The 21071-nt window shown below is 43.3% G+C and overlaps 1 protein-coding gene across 3 annotated transcripts in view; it reads right to left on the bottom strand.

Annotated features, from left to right (window-relative positions):
• RESF1 (retroelement silencing factor 1) overlaps positions 1-21071 on the bottom strand; it is a 243184-nt gene that overhangs the window by 99812 nt on the left and 122301 nt on the right. For 2 of the 3 annotated variants that reach the window (XM_069228210.1, XM_069228208.1), the window contains exons 2-3: positions 18484-18597; positions 3667-10078 (exon numbers count right to left, since the gene is read on the bottom strand). In XM_069228210.1, coding sequence (XP_069084311.1) covers positions 3667-10054 — 6388 coding nt within the window. In that variant the 5' untranslated portion in view covers positions 10055-10078; positions 18484-18597. The remainder of the gene's footprint in view (positions 1-3666; positions 10079-18483; positions 18598-21071) is intronic. The other variant, XM_069228209.1, reaches the window with a different exon arrangement.

Raw genomic sequence — 21071 nt, 5'->3', positions numbered from 1 at the left:
TGCAACACCTGTCCGGCAGCCTCAATTGCCACCAGGATCTGGGTCCTGGAGGGCTCACTGGCCTCTCCCGAGGCACCGCAAGGCCCAGGCTGCGGACCCCCACCTGTGTTTAGAATTGACCCCCACCTGTGTTTAGAATTGACCAGTTCACAGCCCCAGTCTGTGGAGTGCCCATAGCTGTCTTGTCTTTACCCACTGCGCCCAGGGATGTAGCAAATCTATGGCAGGTGGGCTCTCATTGCGTCCAGACAAGGGCGTGGGACAGGCAGAAGAAAGGAGTCCCCCCCCCCTTCATCTCAGTGCAAGGACCCCACCCACAGGAGGAGGATCCCCGTCAACTCACTCATCCCGCAGGAGAAACCATCCCCAGCACAGGTCTCTCCCTCTCTCTCTTCCCCGCTCGCTCTCTCTTTTTCTTTCTCGCTCTCAGGAGCACCCAATGAAAGCAAGGATCAGAGAGCTGAGACGCAAATCGCAAGGACAGTCTGGTGTCCTCAGGAGTTCCACTATGCTCAGCAGTTATTGCCCCTTACTGCCCTTTCTCTGAGCAAATAGGTCTCCCAAGTTCAAAGGCTAAGTAAGCAGGTGCTTGTTGGAACCTCATGCCCACCGGTCCAATGTCAACATCCCCAGTGAGCACCTGTCTACTGCGCTGCGGCCGTCCAATGGGGAGGGTGGAGACCAGACCACCACCAGCTACATATGTAAGCTCAACCTCCAGTCCAAACGCCAGGCCCACCGTTTATCTATGTTAAAGGTCTCCCATGTGCTCATCCAGTCCACTGGTTCAGCTGCTCCAATGGTGATGACTCGGCAGGGGCAAGCCAGCGAGTCCACCCCTTGCATGCAGCAGTCAGGTTTCCCCGGTCATTCCCCGCAATAATGCAGCCTCCCGTGTGGGTTCAGGCCTTGTGTGCGCACTCTCTCAAACTGTCGCAATGCAAGCCTCGCCGCGTATCAATGCCCGGAAGCCTCCGGGTCAGTCCCCGGCCATCCAGAGGGGTACCATCCGCTACACAGCTGCCTCCTCTTCTTCCGTAATGGGAAGAGGTTATGTCCAAAGCCCAACTGCGCTCATCTAAGTCACTTGTTTTACTACTCCAATGGCACTGACCCAGAGGCGCATGCCAGCGGTTACGCCCCGCACAACAGTCCGGCTGCAACAGTTGTTCCCTGTAATATTGTAGTCTTCCTCTCATGGCCCTCTGTGTGGGCCCAGGCCTAGCATGCTCACTCTCTCATATGGTTGCCTTGCTGTCCTTGCCATGTCTCAGCCTCCAGCTCAGCATCCCGCCTTCAACAGGTGCACCATCCACCACATACCGCTTCGTCTTTCATTATGGGGAAGTAATGCCTCCCCGATCCACTAGGCCTCTCTCCACCATCAGCTCGCAGTAAGGCCTCTTTGCTCTCATTCTTTCTTCCTAGGCCGCTCAGAACTTCCTCTCCACCTCCACGGACCAGGCACAATCAGTAACAGGTAGGCACACCATACCAGCCACACCAGGACTATCCGACAGGCCAACCGTTCAATCGGCTGCGGTGGCAAGCATCAGGCGGCCCCAGGCCCGGGCCAAGCAGCTCGGTATCCCTCTGCACGGCCCCCTCTTCCTCAGGCCACTAGATGCTCTGGGCTGGGCCCGTCACCACCTCAGGCCATAGGGCTGCAATCTGCTGCACCCGCCATCTTGAGGCCAAGGCCCAATCTGTCGGTCTGCACTTGACTGCCCCACTGAGGCTTCTGGCCCAATCAGCACTCTGTGCAGCCTTCCCTCTGCACTCCCCCCTTACGCAAGGTGAATGCGGGATCTGCAAGGGCCCAGGACTGCAGGATGCTTTAGGATTTTGTAAATTTCCCTGGGAGCTCTCGCTTGGAGTGGTCGGTCCGCCATCATAGGCAGGGAGGACATGGAGAACATCCAGCTGGACAGAGTACATCGGGTAGGCCGACCTGGTAAGGACATTACTCAGTCTCCAGACATATTGGTCTGCATTCACAATTTGCAGCTAAAGGAGGTTATCAAAAAAGACAGGGAGGCCCGCCCTCTTACTTTCCAAGGACATAAGACAATGGTGTCCAAAGACCTCTCCACCACCCTGCATCTGCGCAGAGACTTCCTAAGAAGCAATAGATCCCCTATGGTTGATGCCACCCCTTTAAGATCATTTTTGCTGGGCAGGCTACCCGGATCAGCTGAAATTCTTCTCTAAGGCAGTTCAAATCCTAGGCCTCTCAGAAGAAAGCCCAGAGGGTAACACGCAGAAAATGGACCAAGGCTTGAACAGACTGAACTATCAATGGCAGAGGGTCACCAAAAGATGCATGCATCCAGACCCCGAGGAGATCGCATAGGAGAGGCGACTGGCCCTGAACAAGCGGTCGAATAAGACTGGTCTTTGGGAGACCGGTTCCCCAGGGTGACCAGAGGACATTTGGCTGGAAGCAAACTGGACAACATTCCTACCCCGAGTAAGGCAGAAGGGGGATGGGGGAAGCCAAAAAGTCCACACATCTTCTAGATAGACATTACTTACATCCCAGTCCAGCCGAGCAATGCTGGATGTTCTCGCTCCTTACCCATCGTGGATGGACTCGGTTCAAGTTGTTTGGTTCTGTTTTTGTTCTAGGTAAACTATGTACTCATCAGGGTGCACACAGAATGGCAAATGGACACATCTGTCTCTTCCCCCATCATTAGCACTTTTACGCACTAGACAGGTCCTCCCCCAGCCTAGAAGCAAATTCAGGTCAGAATTCTTTATGCTTATTAACCCAGTACTATTGAGATCAAAGTGATTAGCTTCAATGCAGGAGGATTCAACCGCCCCACTTAAAGAGCAGCCGTAGTTTCCCTCCTGGAACAGCAGTGGGGGGGTTGGGGGGGCTAATATTTGGGTAGGTAGGACTTCTCTAGATGGCACATTTATTGCCCACAGAGGAACATACTATGAGGTCCTAATGGTTGGTCCCCCAGGCATAACGTCTCCCCGAGACCAGAGAAAAGGGTATGGCCATCCAGCTCTCCCGGAATCAGCATGGGAAGGTCATGGGCAAAATAGCTGACTTTAAGGGCAGATTTTTGCCTGACTGGGTTCGCATGAGTACCAACCTATCTTAGCATAGCAACGGGGGTATGGGCCCAACGCTCACCAGGAGTGCTTCCTACTGGATGCCCTCCCTGGGGTCCTGCAATTCCTAGACTCCATTGTCTTGATTGGAGGCAATTTAAATCTGGTCATGGACAACACTCTGGACAGCTCTGGCCATCCCTACCTCCAAGGGCTGGCCGAATACTCAGGGGGCCTTGCCCGACTACAAGAATGTGGCCTAGAGGACCTTTGGCACCTACACCACCTCAGCGCAGGGATTATACTTTCTATTCGATTTCCCACAAAATCTATGCAAGAACACATCCCTTCTTGAGTGCTGAGCACTTACCTCACTGCCAGCCTCCGGGTTGTAGGCGACAGCTGTGTATTTATGCTGTTTATGTTTCTCGAACACAAATAATACATTTGAATTTATCCTAAATTGAATGAACTATGGTGGAGAACTAGAATTACAAGTAAACAAGATTTACTACACATCATACAGCAGTTTAGTACGCATAAGGCAACAGCATATATCGAATAACATTTTACCAATTCTGAAAATTAAAAGAGTACCTTCGATTGAGCTTTTCTCTTTGTCGGGTAAAGCAATGCCATTTTCGTGAGATTCAGCCATAGCACTGCAGTTGAACAATACATCTGGACACAGTTTAAATTCTAGCAGTTGTGATTTTTCTACAACTTTTTGTGATGCGGCGGCATGAGCGGAGGAGTCGAGTGCTTTCTGTGATTTTCTGGTCCCAATTAATTTTCCAGGAGAGAATCCAAACTCTAATCTTGCAAGATGTATTCTTTCAGCTGAAGTGTTTTTAAATGCAACTCTATTAAGATAATGCTTGCTAGATCCCTTGGTCTCTTGTCCTGGAACTGAAGTCTTTTTTTGATTATCGGCTTCCCTGTTCAAAATGAAAGCATTGTTATCGCGTTTTTTTACACGTTTGTCACACAAACGGTTACTCTTGTGTTCAGTGCTGCAAAAAGCGTTTACGTCTGCAGAGGAACAGGAGTTCGTCACAAAAGATTTCTGTGGTGTGTCTTGGTGAATGGGCTCAACATCTTCCACTGATCCAGGTGACACGTGAAATGCTAATTTATTTTCTAGAGCAAAATCTCTTTTTTTCACTTTAAAATTGTGAGATTTTCTTTTTTGGATAGGGTTCATCACTTTTTTTTTGTTCGCAACATTACATTTCATAGACGTTTTCTTAGCTGCTTTCTTATGGTCAGTTTTTCGACGCTCAAAATATTCCTTTACCTTTGAAGTATGCCTATCAACAACAGTTTCAGCATGGTTTGACTGATATAGCGCATTAACATTTGATTCAGCTCTGTTCCACTGAGATGGACCAGGCTCCGTTGCTAGCAGCTTTCCCTTCGACATTTCTATGTTTGCAGGCTTTTTTCCAGCAAAACATGTTTCAGATTCACTGTTATGCTGAGTTCTATTCTGTATATGCGAAAAAACTTCAACGTGTTCCCTTTTCTTATTGGGCGTGTTTATTTCATCGGCGGTGTCATTCATGTTCAATGGAACATGTGCAGGCCTACTAAACGTGGAGTGTCTGAACTGCTGCCGAAAGTCTGTTTCAAGAACTAATTTTCCATTTTTCATTTTACCTTGAAGAGCTAGGTAACTGTGCTTCTTTTCGGTTAGACTATCATTCCTGCGCTGTTTGTCATCCACTAAAGGAAGAGAGTTGTTCACACACAAATCGCCATTAGGCAGATGATCTTCAGAAGGACGGACATTACATTTCATTCTAATAGAAGTCTCACCTGAATCAGAGTTACCTACAGAATCTTTACGCCATCTCTTCTTAACTTTATCTTTAGATTTTATCCGAGGCTTTGTTTTATTCAAAGGTTGGTTGAGATTGCGCATAGACGGTCTGTGTTTTGCTGCCATTGGGCTAGTATGACCATCACCCATTGATCTATTAACATTGCCTTGTGTTGCAGATTCATTTCGCCGCTTTTTGTGATTTTGCGACAGTGACAACGTTTGCACGCCACCGGCCTCTATGCTGCCTGCTGGTGACCCGTCCGGTGGATATTTCACATTGGCGCTGTTATCCGGTTCTTCCTTGACATGTGTCTGGTTAGAGCCCAAGGGGCTTGCTGTACTATCTTGATTATGGATAGGCGCACATGAGCATTTTGGCACATCATTGTAATCAGATGACAGCCAACGATACAGGCAACAAAATAATTTTGTTTTTGTAGATGAGCAATTATCAGTACTTTTCAGCGAAGCTGGGTCCCGCTGGTCTGAGCAGAGTTCAGTCTCACTTGCTTCGGCTTTTATGGTATTGTGACACTGACTCTGCTGTTGACTGCCCTGCGTGTTGGTATTAGTGACAGACTGGGAGGACATCTCCGGAAAGAACGTAAGAATTTGCTCTGAATCAAGTACTGTAATTTCTATGTTACCAACAGAGTCATCCTTTTCACAGTCACTAAAGTCCTCAGGAAAAATATTGGATTCCTTATCAAACGGCACCGCATGACCTTGAGGAGTCTCCCAGTCTGGTATACTTTGAATTAAAGTGCTCTGTTGCGAATCACATTTGCCTGGAGAAGAAACACTGTCATTATTACCAAGCCTGGTAGGCACTGCCTTATTTCCAGAAACGCTCTGCTCAGTTACACAATCTGTAGCAGAATCTGTATTAGGACCACAACCAACCAATGGAAAAGTGTTAGGATTAGGTGGAGAATCCCCAGCAATAGTGCAATCTCTCGTATCAAAATCTTTTTTTTCTGGCAACAAGTGTTTATCCGCCAGACAATGTGTACTTTCAAGTTGCTCAAGGCCATAAGGAAACTCTTCTTGAAGTGCAGACAGCTGGTCATTCAAAAACAGGGATGATACGTTTTGAAATGTGCCATCATAAAATTCGTTGACAGAACTGTTGTTGTTGGTATGGCTTACAACCTCAGAAGAATGCTCGTCTTGATTTAGATCATCATTTGAAGGTAGTGTCTCCAAATCCAAGGTTTTGCTTTGCATATGCATTAAAGTATAATTTTCTGCGAGTTGTTCTCTACTGAAAATGCCTTTCTTTCTTTCTCTCATATCTGCACCTGAAGGATTCTGGTTTTCATTTGGTGTAACTTGTTTATCAACAGGTTCAATTTCTACAAGGCCAGAGTCCAAACAAGTCTGCATTTGTTCAGTTTTGTTTTCCAAAAGGCATTCTGCTATTAATGGGTTACACTTAATTAGCCTGTGTTCATTAGTTACGTCGCAATTTTCAGAAATGTGAAATTGTCCTTTTGGGGAGAGATGTTTGGATTCATCCACACCAACTAACTGTTGCTCCTTCAGGTCTGCTGCAACTGAGGTTTTCAGATGATTACATTCCAGTTCTTTTCCTTTATCTGAAACCACGTTTTCTTGGGAAGTTAGGCAACTTGCTGAAATATTATCAAACATCTGTGCAATCTGTGAATCATACAACCTACTACCCTCCACAAGTGTGCAAAAACTAGAAATCTTTAACTGTTCATCATATGCATCTTCAATGCAAGGGGCAGTATCACTCACACTTAAGTCTGGCATAGAAAATGAATTTTCTATGGATAATGGGCTAGTTTGAGGTTTTAATGAGTTAAGTTTCTCATGCAATAGAACACCTACAGAATCAGTCATTTGACAGTTTTCCACTGGATTTCGCAATTTCGCTGTTTGCGGACACTGGTTAATGTCATTTTCATTAGAACCTGGACAGTCAGTATGGTCACTCGGTGTAACTATTTCACATTTATCTGTAGCGGCTATCAAAGCTGTGTCAGGTTCGGATTTACAAGAGGCAGGTTTAATATTGGTCAGATGTGAAAGTTTTGCTTCTGAAAACATATCGGAGATTGGTGTTTGTGGAGCACCTATCAACATACACTGTGCTTTATTATCTAGCAAACTACATACACTATCTTGTTGAACAATTGGAGAACTTTCAAGCTGTACCGATTTGTTGTCTTGATCAGCAATTGGGCTTTTTAACTTTGACAGGATTAAAGGATTTACAATTGCAACTTGAGGTTCACCCGTCTTTACCACGTTCAGACTCAAAGAATCCTGTTTCTGCCCATCAACAGTACTCTGATGGGCTCCATTTATATTATTTAGAGGGAAGATTTTTTTACACATGTTTATGGTTGGTTTCTCATTTTTCTGAACTATATCGTTTTTAGCACAAGTATCTGTACAAGGTAAAGGGGGATCTACATTTGTATTTGGCAATGGTTTACATTGAGCAGGTCTATTTGAGGCTGGGGTTTCCAAGATGCCAATACAGGATTTCAGTATGTGCTCGTCCGCAACTGATAAACCAGCTTTAGTCTGTAGAAGATTGGGCATTATTTTACCAGGTTCATGTTGGTAAGTAGATACAATTTCCAAAGCTGAATCAACTGAATTGGAACAGGACTGACTAACTGCATTAGTCAAAACGCTGTTGTTAGTAGGGGGCACACCAATGTGCTGCTGGGGGGAGTTAGGAAAACCTGGATTTGTCTCTGCAAGTTTTGAAAGATTACAAATCGCATCTGCTAATAATTCAGTCAATAATGAACTTCTATCAGATTTGTTTGCATATGAACTTCTGCTCTGATCCTGGGGATCTTTTTCAACAGTGTTAAATGCCTTTGAAAATTTTAACAAATGTGCATTCCTCTCTGATAACTGAGCCAGCGATGGGCTTACACTGCTACTCTGGCCATTAGAAATAATATTGTGTTTCTCACTTTGTAACTCAGCTGTCTTTTCGATCCTTTGAGCTGCTACGTTTAACTGACCATTGCTTTGACAAAACCCAACTGGCTCAATATCAACATTTGTTTTTTCCTCTAGATCTACTGTATCAGTGGTCAACAAACCTGAACAAGCTGCACTTTGTGCAGGCATCCAGGCGTGACCAGCAGTAGGAGTATTATCAGGCTGTGAATACTTTCCTTCTGAATGCCTGTCAATACGAATATTCCTATCCTCAGTGGCAGGACTGATAGAGGCAAGGGCAGCAGAGTCCGAATAGCAATATTTGTCCAATAACTCAATACCGAAATTTGGTGACCTATCTGTGAAGTTCCCTTGCTGCTCCACTATTGTGTGCTGGGCCTGGTTCTTTTGGTTCACTAGCCGCTCTGAGGTCATTGGTGTAAGACTAGCATGGGTTTGTGCAGTACAAGGTGGAGGAGGTGGAAGGTCTGTAGCAATACCAGAAAGCTTTGGGCTAACATTTGGAACATAACTCGAGTTCAAATTACCAGAAAAGTTGGGGCCTTGTTTATTAACAGGCATATTTGTGTTACATTTTGAAGACTTAAATATTTTACGTTTTTCTTTGAAGGCGTTGAAACAATTTATGAAGTACTCTTTTGCCTGCATTAAGATTTTAACCTCACTGATCATATCTTCTTCTGTAAGCACTGCATTTTGTGTGTCCAGGCTGTTGGCTTTAGCTTTTAATTGCTCCTTCAGACAGTTGTTTATTTCTGGGTTACAAGCAGGGCGACTTTTTACCAGAGGTCCACTTTTTGGTGTATGTGGACCTTGATCATTGGAAGCAAATCTAGTACTTTGAATTGCACTTCCATTTCCGAACTTGCTTTGAGAAATGGCAACTTCAGCTTTGTTTGAGTTATTTGAACCAGTTTTGCTGTGACTAAAGGATGCAACTGTGTTTTCAGGCTGTAAGGAGTTGCAATAGTTATGCTGTGTTACGTATGATCCGCCCTTCATTTGGCAGACATCCGCAGTGGGAGAATGATTTCCAGAGGTGATACTATTCGTTAGCAAGTGCTGATTTTGTATCATTTCATTCCTCAGTCCAGCTAGCTGGCATTGCACTGGCTGTGTTGCTGAACTGGCAATAAAGTCGTGAATCCAATGATTGTGCTGGCTAAGACTATTTTGATTGCTCACAATTGTTGGATGCTGCGGTGCCTGACTGTATGAGCTCTGGCGAGGGATTCTGGTGTTGGACACGGCTGCATCTGCAAAATTGTCCCGGCTCTGCACATTTGGCTGAGAACTTACATGCATGTTTGTTTCCTTAGGAAGAACATATGTAATCGTACACTGCTTTGAAACGGGTGTATTTTGAAGTGCATTCTGAAGCATAAATGATGTTGGAGGATGTAGATACTGTGGATTTGCTTGAAAACTCTTATGCATATTTTGATGTGGCACATCTGAAACCATCACCGCTGCATGTGCACAACTAACTTTGGTCTGTTCATTTGGAACAGGCGGATTTTGCTGAGATGTAAGGTTTGGTTTGATTGGCCGAAGAGAGGCAGTTTTTTTTGTGCACGGTTGAAAAACTGGTTGACTGGAATTTTGAGGTGGTACCCTTACTAACTGCATCCCATTTGAGAAGGTGTTGCATTTTTGGTTAGCGATGTAAGTCCCGTGATCATTTACAGAGTGCAGTTGCTGCGGAAAGGCTTGTTGCCCGTCACTTCCGGTGCCACTTGTAAACATATAAGGAGGTGGTTGCACAAGCTGCGCCTTCAAATTGCCAGTGCTGGAGAGACTTTGTGAAGGAGACTCACTCGTGTGAGTAGGAGTAGCACTGGATACACAACAAGGCACTTGCATAAAGGTAGGGTTAGCACGTGGAGAGTTTTGCAAACATTCATTATTCCATGCATATCCATTACTTTCAGAACAGGCTAAATTGCCCGTCCTCTGTGCAAGCACCTCCGAGGAGCCAGATATTTTGGACTGCTGCTCCGATATACTATTCCCTGAGTAGTTATTTGGTGTCAGTGACTTTCCAGCAGAAACTATATTAGGATATAGACTTTGGGTTCCTGGAGGACAGGAAAGTTGAGTCTGTTGGTTTTGTAGATACATGCATAACGCAGAGATATTCGGAAAATACGCCTGTTCGGGAAAAATCCTGCTGCCGAGATTCTCTTTTCCTGCATTTCTGTCCATTTTGCCTTTTTAAAATCCGAAAGTCTGAAAAAACAAGAACAGCGTATTGGGAACAATAATAACATTATTATTGCTACCTAACAGTTTACTCCTAAAACTCTGAATACAAAATACTCTTCACAAAACTATGTAAATAACACCTTACCTCAGTTACTTTACTCTCTACTAAACGTCACCTGAAATCCTGACAAAGGCTTTGCAAAGATCACACTGGCATGAAACAGTGAGCATAGCGAATAAAGTGCAGCGTGTTTTACTGCCCAATATGGTCAGACTGCTTCCGAAGGTAAAAGTACAGGCTAAACAAAGTGAAAACTGAGTCACCGTGTCCTTGCTAATTAATGTTGCAGAGACATTTTTGGACTTGGTTGGAGGATGCATTTAGTTTAACACCCACATTGTATTTGCTCTCCACAATACATTTACCTCCACTGATTTGCTTCTGATCTTAAAACCCCAGGCATGGATCACCAAAGAACGAGCAAGGTCTAATTTTCGTTGGGAAGAGGGGCAACACCTAGAATGTCCCACTTTGTTCGTTTTGGCTTGCCATGGTTTATGGTTTAGTTTAGAGGGGATTCCATGAGCAAATAACATAAGATGAGCACTTAAATTACTAGAACTAACCCTTGATAAACAATAACCAACCATATTGTGGACTAGGAAAAGCTGGAAATGCATGTATGCGTATTAAATACCCATCCATTGGAAGGCTCACATTATTAATATCCCGGCTATCATACGGCCCAAAAGTGTCCTGTGTTGGTTGCATACAAAATGTACCTACTTCTGTGGATCTGTTCTGCAAGTCACTGTGCAAAATTATATAGAGAATTCCTATGTACGGTTGTAGTGAAAGGTTACCTACTCACTGTATGGAAGGCTTTTAAATGCTCACCTAATGAGGACCTACACAGAAAGTACATACTGCTAGTATTTCAGTGTACCCCTCTACTAGCGGTCACAGAATAGAGACCTCACTTAAGAAACATCAAATGATACGAGTATGCCACAGAAAAGACTCCAAACTATGTGTATAAAAAAATAAAAAATAAAAAAAAATGTACGTACTCTTGTAAAGAATGACTGCACATCAACTAATCATTAGATCAGAATTCAGTAGCAGAGTGAAGGCAATACAGTACAATCACATAAGTTCAGTTGTTTGTATTTGAAAAGTTCATCCAGACAAATATATAAGGCTGAGAGTTAAAGGGACGAAAAAGGTCAAAAACATTCAAAGCATGTAAAAGAAGCTTTTAGACTAAGGGTTCCACGATAAACTTTTCTGAGGTACCAGCATGAACTCGAGGAGCGCAACCGTTGCTCCACCTGACAGGGTCTCAAGGACAGCAAGCTGTACACGGCGATGGCAAACAGTCCTCAGTGACAGAAAGCACCCAGGCAGCAAGGCGAGGCATGTGCACCAAATTATGGCAAAATATTGCCAGTTACACCAGTCACTACAACAGTGAACACAAAAATATGCATATCCTTACATCTCTAAATTCTACATCACGGATTACTTGGAGCAATTGGAGCTGGTTGTCAAGGTTTGGTTTATCATAATTAAACAGGACTAATGTGTGTTAAACCAAGGGCTGCTCCACGGATCGGGGTCTGATGGATGCAACAAAAAAACTATATTGGACTTTATTGTGCCCAGACTAGAATGTTAAGGTTCAGTCAGATTTAAACAGATGTATGCTGAACTGTTAAATGTAAGAGGGCACATTAACACAACGCACCTCGGTGACATCCTGCATAGCACACAGGACGTTGAGATGCTGAAAGAACTACTGCCACTAGTAGCTCTATGGATTTAGTACAGATAATTCCCAAATCCATCATTGTGCTTCTCAATCTGTGCCTGTGATAGTACATGCGTCTTATTTTTTTAAAAACATTTTTGCATAATAAAGGCCTTTTGAAAACATTGCTTCACTCCTATTTGCTTATGATGTGATTTTTTTTCCAGCTTGAATTATTTATTTCTGCCTCACTATCAATTGGGGAAAAATGAGGTAAAGTATCAATTCTGTACGACATTTTAAAGAGATATCTAGTTAAGGAATTAAAAGAAATGGTGAATATGATGATCATTGAGGAAGGTTTCGAAGAGTGGCAATCACTCAAATTTACACCAAAATAACTTTTCACGAATTTTCTGGTATTTAGGCAACCCATGGAGAATGATTCTGCGAAACAATGAAGAGTAACAATTTTAGTAGGAATCTTCCCTTTCTCTCGTGCTCACATGGTTAAGAGGAATCTATTCTTGAGGTTATATTCCTCCAGAGAAGAACAATTTATTTATCTCCAGTATTATGTGTCTTGTGGGTAGTAAATCTAGCCAGTAATATTGTTTCTGGTGGACACTAGATGTCCCAGCAGAATCCTAACCTTTGAATCACCTTTCCAAGAACTAGACTGGATTCCAAGTTTAATTCCTTAGCAATAGATCCCCTTAAGATGCTATATGGTGCCAGCACAGCCCATAACAGCAATCAATTGTGCTTTACTTGTTGCAACACCTTCTGTGCCAGACATCAGGACGCTGGCTATCTATGTAGTGTACCAATGTAGGGGTATACCATGCAGATAGTCCACACAACCCTTTCTGGATTACAGGGTTTAAATTCATAATCCCAAATGCTCTCTTTGAGAAGCCTAAACTTCTCTCCCACACTACCAAAAGGGGTAGTGTTATGCATTTGTTAAGCGTTGGAGTCAATAGATGAGACACACCCAGGAAGAAACTAAAGAACAATTTAGAAAAATAACAGATTTTTATATTAATTTAGACACCCAGATCTTCAAGATCAGGTAAGTACTTTTTGAGTTCGCAATATTTAATAACACGGAAAATACAGCTGTCAGATTAGAGTTATGAGCCTCGAAGGAGGTAATGTTATCCTATGGGAGAAGGTCATAGGGTCACTTGTAAATGAATTACAGGACTGTTCTTCTGGACTTCAGGCACATAGGGGTCAAGGTCCACGAGAGCACCAAAAGTTAGGTTTACCTGCCCTGGTATGTCTGGGTGCAGAGGCGTTTCCAGCGATGATAGCCTTGAGCACTACACACTAAAGTCGATGGGTAAAAGTACTGATGAGAAAAAGGCTCCAAGTGGTGAATGGGGGACCAGTCTGGCACAACCGAAAGGGGGGGCTCAGCTCTTGAGGGTCTAAGGACCACAGAGGCCGCATCTGTTTCAATGGACTAATGCTGGGGGGCTCGGGTGCATAGCTTTTGTCTGGTCAGCAAGTTTGAGGCTCTCACAGTTCTCAGTGTACCTGTAGAAGCAAGAAAGAAACAAAGCAAGACGACTTCTGCCATGAAGCTGGTTTCTATCAAAGTCCCAGGTTGTGCAGAAGTTTTGGCGGTGGTAGTGCTTGGACTGAACAGAAACAAGCCTTGGTGATTGCAACTGGTGGTGGTACCCCAGGTACTGGTGCAGGGATGATCCAGGCAAGCTCTGCGTCTCCAAGACTGGTCCCAATGGTCAGCAAATGGAAAACCGGGCAGTCGCAGTTGGTGAAGAAAAGTGACTTGTCCACTTCAAGGGAGATGCTAGCTGGTTGGCGAAGTGCTGGCGGGCCTCCAAGGCTTTTGGGAGGATGCACAAATACAGGATGAGTCGGGTCTTTGTAGCTGTCAGGACAGGAGGAGGTAGGCAGGGTTTGGGGCCAAAGTCCATAGCTAGTCCACAGTTCTAGCGCTGGTTGGCTCTTCTTTTTCCATCTTGTAGTCAGATGAATCTAAGTTACTGGTGTCAGGGAGCCCCTTAAATACTGAATTTAGGGGTGTTATGGGGAGTACAGTGTAGTATGCAATGTGCTACTTACTACTGGGGTGACTACACCCCCTTAATCAGTACTTCCTGTGGGCATTTTCCTGACCCACAGTTTGTAGTTTCACCAAAATCAAGATAGCAAAACTGTTCTTTCGGGAAGCAAATCAGGTAGCCCCCGTAGGGGTATGACTAGCCTGGAGGTGAAATACCCCCTACTGCATAGCTAATTTCCCACCTGTCCTGGTGTCAAATGGACCTCAGGGCAGGAGTGTGGCATTCTCCAGGTCTGGAGGAAGCCAGGGTCACATATCAAAAGCAGCAGTGGCTTTTCAGCCCCTGGCCTTGGTATGCAGATTCACTAGCCATTCGGCTGGAGAAGGTGATAACACCTTCTCCTGAGCACGCATGGTTTCTGGTCCTCAGAGAGTGATGGCCCTCACCTATAGGGGGTCAGATACTCATCGGTGGTGTCAGGCTGGTCGAGACCAGTCAGGGAACACACTAAAAGACTAGTATGTTCAGGGGAAAGCTCTAAGATGCCCATTGGGTGCATGTCATAATAAATCCAATACTGGCATCAGTATTGCGTTATCACGACAAGGTGTTTGATACCAAACACCATAGGTTACAGTAAAGCCATCGTGTAGCTGTGAAACTCGTAATGACCAGTGCCCAGCAAATAAACTTAAGATGGCTTTCCTGTTCACCTGTACCAGCTAGTAATTGAACCAGAAGCACAGGGGCATATCTGCTAATGCAGATAAGCACTCACATGTAATATAATGCACTCTCCCTTAGGGCTATAAGACCTGATGTAGAGATGACTTGCATATATTATATGTAGGGACTTGGGCACTGCACACCGCCTTCAATGGTAGTCTTCATTCAATTTGTATTGGGGTCCCTTAGGGTGGCATAATACATGTTGCAGCTCTTCCACTCTTTCACTCTCTTTAGTACCCATTCCCTAGGTGCCAGGGGTACCATTTACTTAGGACCTACAAGGGTGCTCTGTAGTATAGGCCTAGCATGCAGAAGACGTAGTGACACAAAAGGGTTACCAGTTTAGACAGTGTTGATGAGTGAGAATGCAAGCAGAAAAAAAACAGTGCACTTGGTTGAGCTTGCTAAGCTTATTTTGGACATTTCACTGTGTTCAACATCTCACAGGTGTAACCATTAGTTGAAATATTCTGTTTATTGTACCAAGCTACACTGAGCACATGGCGCCTGTTTTAAACATTCCTAAGAGACTGATTTTCCACAGGTGTTCACGATGGTCTGTTTATCGTGCTAGGCTGCACCAAGTGTATGACGCCTGTTTTCGAAGTTCCTTGAGCACTGCTATCTTATTTACTGCATAACATTGAGGTTGTACTGACACCAAGAGAACGTGGGAATGAAAATGATGCCAGAAAGAACAGTGGTAAACAATGACAATAACACCAGAACCTGAGAGAAGTTAATAGGTTATTAACCCTTGGTGAGAGAGAGTGTTTGGGGGGGGAGAAAGAGTCTGCAAGCCATCACCCTTGGTGAGAGAGTGTGTGGGGGAGAAAGAGTCTGCAAGCCATCACCCTTGGTGAGAGAGAGTGTGTGGGGAGAGAGAGTCTGCAAGCCATCACCCTTGGTGAGAGTGTGTGTGTGGGGGGGAGAGAGAGAGTCTGCAAGCCATCACCCTTGGTGAGAGAGAGTGTGTGGGGGAGAAAGAGTCTGCAAGCCATCACCCTTGGTGAGAGAGTGTGTGTGTGTGTGGGGGGGGGGGGGGAGAGAGTCTGCAAGCCATCACCTTCGATGAGGGAGAAGGAGACGGAGAGTGAGAGAGAGAGAGAGACTGACTGACTGACTGACTGACTGGGCTTCCCAGAAATGTGGAAAGTTAAGTCCCAAGGGGGGTTGAAGGGGCTGACTCTACCGCCTTCTCTTAATTCAAGTATTGTGATTAATATTATGATGAACGCACTGTGCTATTTGATTCTTGTCATCGGTATTTGTGCCTATATTACTGGTCTATTAAAGTTGTATTGCACAGGTTATGTGCGAGTGTCTTTATTGATCCCTTACACTTGAACTGGCTGTCAATTAAATACAGGTGCTAAAGTGTATGCACAATTAGTCCATTCTACTTTGTTTTTAGGTAAAAAGCACTTGCACTGGGGCCCAGTTAGCAGAGATCCAGTAAACAACTGTCAAAAAACATCAGCACCAGTGGCAAAAAGCGGCACTTTCCTACAACATCTGCCTGCCCAGTTTTCTCCGCTCCAAAAAAGCAAGTAGTACAAAGGCAGACAGAGACAAGTAGTCATCTTTGGTGTCTTATATTTCTTTACTTTCCTTTGATCCTTAAGTTACTTTTAATGTTTATATAAAACAAACACACACATATGGATGCAGAGTGCAACCATGTCTAACTCTATAAGCAGGTAGAAGACAGAATCTGTGGGAAAACACTTTATGCATCAAAAAGAGCAAGGACAAAGGTAAGTAATTTGTTTCTTATTTCTGTTATGAATTCAACAACAACGCCACCGTCAGAAGGATGTAAGGGAAAGCCATTTAATTTACATGAGGAAATCCTGTAAGAAGTCCTTAATAGCAAGCTTCACTTCTTGGCTGGTAGTCCAAAATAACATATCGCTGCATTAACACTTATAATGTAACATCAATATTGCAGCCGTGCATGTGGCTTTACATTTCTTCAGGTGGCTCCTTTTTTCACTAGACGACTGCAAGCCTTAAGGTACTTCAAACTGGATCTTGTATGCCTGCAAGGTAGGCGTCTTTACTCTTTTGACTTCAACAAAACCAATTACTTACCAACTCGGACATACTTTTAAGATTAAGATAAAGATTAAAATTGAAATAAAGCACTGTCTTCGGATCAAACCCCGGAAGCATTCTACTTCATAAAAGGGTGAGGAGGAAGAAAGAAAATTTATAAGATTACTTTTTATGATATATGGAAGATAAAAACCACTGAGTAGGAAGGCTGGACTTAGATAGGCATAAAAGCTTATGTTGAATATATATATATATATATATATATATATACATATATATATATATATATATATATATATATATATATATATACACACACACACACACACACACATATATATATATATATACACATACATACATGTAGGCTATAATAAGTGTTTTAGGATTTTAGTGACAAGGCCTGAAGTTCACCATATTTTCTTGCAGACAGCAGACATAACAGTAACAACAACAACTAGAAAAACGTATAAGATGACCCCCAAAAAAGCACTACATTTAAATATCCCTTTGGCACAATATATGGTGATAATAAACACTAACCGGTCCAATATAAAAAAAGGTCCACTGAAGAGGTTAGATCGCCAAATCCACAGATGATGTTTTCAAGATTCAATCATTGAGTTATGAATCAACATGTAATATGGCCATGCTCAGTTTAGTTGCCACCATCACTTTAGTAAACCCCCTTATTGTTTTACAGTAAGCACTGTCAACTGACAATGCTCACTGTAAAGCAAACAGAATGGCTGTGCTTCAGCTGTATCAAAAAATGGAAATGGGAGTCCTGCAGATCTAGGGGCACCATACAGTCATGCAGATCTATCTACACGCTATAATAATTATATAAAGGTAATCATTTTCAATGTTTCTTTCTTCCAGAATTTGTTCTCAGGAAAGGGTCTTGGATATCTCTCAACGCCCCTAACTGAAACCATGTCCGTCTCACATACATGAAAGAGGAACTTTTTGTATTGTTCCTGATGCGGCTGGACAAGAGAAAATGGAAGCGGATCACAGAACAGAAAGAGGAGAAAAAGAGGAGGGAAGGAAGAAGGGCAAACAAGGAGGAGAGGGAAGAAGCGCAAAAAAAGAGGGGAAAAAGGCAAACAAGGAGGACAGATGGAAAGATCAGAGGATGAGACATGAGGACGACGAGGGTGGCAGGAGGCACGAAATTAGAATGAAGTGAAAGAGGGAGAAAGAGCAAAGGAGACTGTGGAGGAAGGTGATAGGAATGAGGAGGAGGAAATAAGAAGGAAGGGGTTGCCACTGTCTGCGTCTAAAACCATTGAGGTGGAGAAATATGGGAGTTGATTCAACTTAACTAAAACCGAGCCATAACTTACAAAATCCATAAATGTAACGACAGCCCACAACATGAAAATGAGTAGGCTTTTTTTTCTATTCTTCTGAAATCTGGTGTTGTTTTATCAGTGATTTCAAAAATTCTAAAAACAAATATCAGTGGTTAGCATTGGTTATCTTTTTTTATCTGTACAGAATCACAGGGATGGTGTTTTTCTAGTGCACATAAAGACATTTGCTTCAAATTCCTTCATCTCCTCATTCATTCATGCGGTCAATTATTCCAACATTTTTACCAGCTCCTAACTGCTTTTTTTGTACCCTTTCCTTGAAGGTATTCTTTAAAAAAAAAAAAAAAAAAAAAAAAACACATATCCTTATTCCCCTTAACTCCTCGCCTGTCTAACTTGCCAGAACTTAAATCCCTCTTCCAGCAGACTAGTTCTACCCCCATATCTAGGATGTGCATAGCTGGGGATATGGTTGCACACAATTAAAATTTGATAGTAGCAGATTAACGGTTAATGGTAGTTATTTTACATACCTTCACGATGCTCTGTTTTTCTAACAAATGTCTACGATTTGCTGAATGAAGATCCTCTTCCTAGGACATGCAAGCAAACCAGTATCACTCTGTCCTGTTCTTTGCCTTGAGATACTGAGAAAGAAAAGAACTGGGCTAATAAGTATTTTGGCTGTCTGATCTGGGTCCATTCCTGCCCTACCTGGTCACAGGGGAGAAGATTACCACAAAGTTATTATTACATAGGAGAACACAACAAAGTGATGGAAAGAATGCTTAAATTAATCTCAGCCACTAGTGTGTACGCAGGCCACATTCCGGTCCATCATTATTTCGCACAACATTCAACCTCTATTTGGACCCAGCCATAAGCAAATCAGTCTTGATCTTGCTCCAATGGAAGCAGTCCAGCTTAAACTGCCAGTCCATCCCTGAACCGGAACAAAAGAGACAAGACCGGATTCGCCCTTATAAGGGCACATAAGTCAAGTACAGCTTTGCTCCAGTGGTAGTGTGTACGGAACCCACCTCGGGGCATAACTGTCCCAATTAGGGGGGTATTATATGCATAATGTTAGCTACAGGCCTTTTAGTGACCGCAAATTGTGCTGCTGCAAGAAGCAGCAGCTAAGGTGGCAATAAGTGTCATCCCCTACAGGATGCCTTGAGTCCTTTGGATGTGCAGGTCACATTATGAATGAACTTTATTTTAGCATGATAGGCCATGTCTGTGAGTTTATGTGAGCCTCACTAACCACTTTTTTTTTTAAAACCCAGCATGTAGGGAGATTTTGTTAAAGCACTGTGGGGGATGTTTTCCTACCAGTAATTTGTGAGAGTTGCTAAAGGCACTGTACCTCCGTATTTTGTATAGTGTGCACTATTATAGTGCATTATCCAACTTGGGAGAAAGAATAAGCGCAGCTCAATATTTTGCATAAAGTTTAACACTTGGTGCTGCCAAGTGTCTAGCTTTATTCTGGCACCTTAAATTCCAAGCCTTTTCTTGACATGGAAGCAGTAGGAATCAAAGTTGAACTTGGTGATCAAGGGACTGTATGTAAGTCAGTACGTGGGTTTAAAACAGGTTCAATTCACCAGTTTTTGCTGTAACTGCATCATCAGCTACGTTACTAAATGCACTGTTTGTAGATGTGATACTCAAAGTACGGCCCGGGGGACACATGCGGCCCTCCTGACCTTTACAAGTGGCCCCTGCTCAACAGCAGTAGTGGGCTGCTGTTTACCTGACTCGGCTCCGATATAAAAAATATGTTAAACAAGCTGGCAAGCATTTAGTTAAAGGTTAACTGATGTTAAACAAAGGAAGTAATTACGGTGCCCTACACCATTTAACTTTATGAATGCCTTCATTTATTAAAGATAACTTGTGACAAAGGTGTAAAAATATGATAACGTCTCTTCATACACCTTAATACATCAGACTATATCAGTGGATTGCACTGAGAGAAGTATTTTATTTTTAAAAGTGATCGTTTTCAAATAGGAATTTGGAAACATTAATGCTTCTCTCCACCCTAACAACAATGCCAAGAGTGAACTAAGAGTCAAGTCAGTTGCTATATTGCCCCTTTGGGTGGCCTGCGTCCCTATTATACATGAACAATAGTAAGGTTTATTAAATCAAATACTGGAGAAGGTTTTATACAGGCACATTCTGAAGTAATGTATTTCGAGGTCCTTATATGTGTGATAATGAAGAAAAAGGAGGACAAGTAAAATAAAACAATTGCCTAGAATTACACAATTTGGTCAAATGGGGAAGCCAGGATTATTTCTGGTTTCACATTGTGCAATTCAGCACGAGATGCACATGCTTTGCTTCCCTACAATCACTCCCTCACCCTCAACCATTAAACTGCCATCCTGCTGACATCAATGCGGTCCTCTGCCACCCCACAGAAAAAACTCTATAGCTCAGAAAAATTGAGTTAGTGTGTAAGCTACAGACCTTTGGTACCGCAAACATTTTGAGAGGGGCCAAAGTATGCTCTAAAAGCAGTACAGTTTTACCAAAACCGATGCATGGACTCTGAGCATGTTCATGATATGCCCACGGACCCTCTATATGAAGGGATGCAGCTCCCAAAGACATGCTTTTTAGACCATCACAATATAAACCTAAGAACCGGAAGTGCCTGGTGTTTTGTTTTTATAAGAGGGCATTTATTCTGGATTCTTCTATATGTGCAGTGATCTTTGTTGCACCAATCCTGTTACCTGAGCCTATAGAAAGCTGCTGAAAGTTTAGCTGCAAACTTGTTGCCATCTACGCAGCAACATGCAGTAAAAAGTGGGCTGAAGCCATGTTTCCAAAACAGGAGTGGAAGGAGGTCCTAGTGATTAAAGGACCTTTCAAATGTTCACAGTGGCAGATTAAATGGTTTAGCATGGCCTAAATGGGTCATAGAGAGAGCATTTTAGAACAGTACTTCGCGACAGGGGCTGCATAGTGCTTGACAAAAAGAGGGTGCCAAATCCTTAAAAAGGTAGGAAAATACAGCGTTTTCTGGTTGCTACTGAAAAACAAATCTCTTTGATGGTGCGTTATCAGTTATGATCGGTTTTAGATCAAAACTACAAATCCT

The sequence above is a fragment of the Pleurodeles waltl genome, chromosome 4_1 (genome assembly GCF_031143425.1).
Source record: "Pleurodeles waltl isolate 20211129_DDA chromosome 4_1, aPleWal1.hap1.20221129, whole genome shotgun sequence".
Classification (NCBI taxonomy): domain Eukaryota; kingdom Metazoa; phylum Chordata; class Amphibia; order Caudata; family Salamandridae; genus Pleurodeles; species Pleurodeles waltl.
Note: the sequence above shows the minus strand (reverse complement) of the source record. Positions and strands in the feature narration are given on the sequence as shown.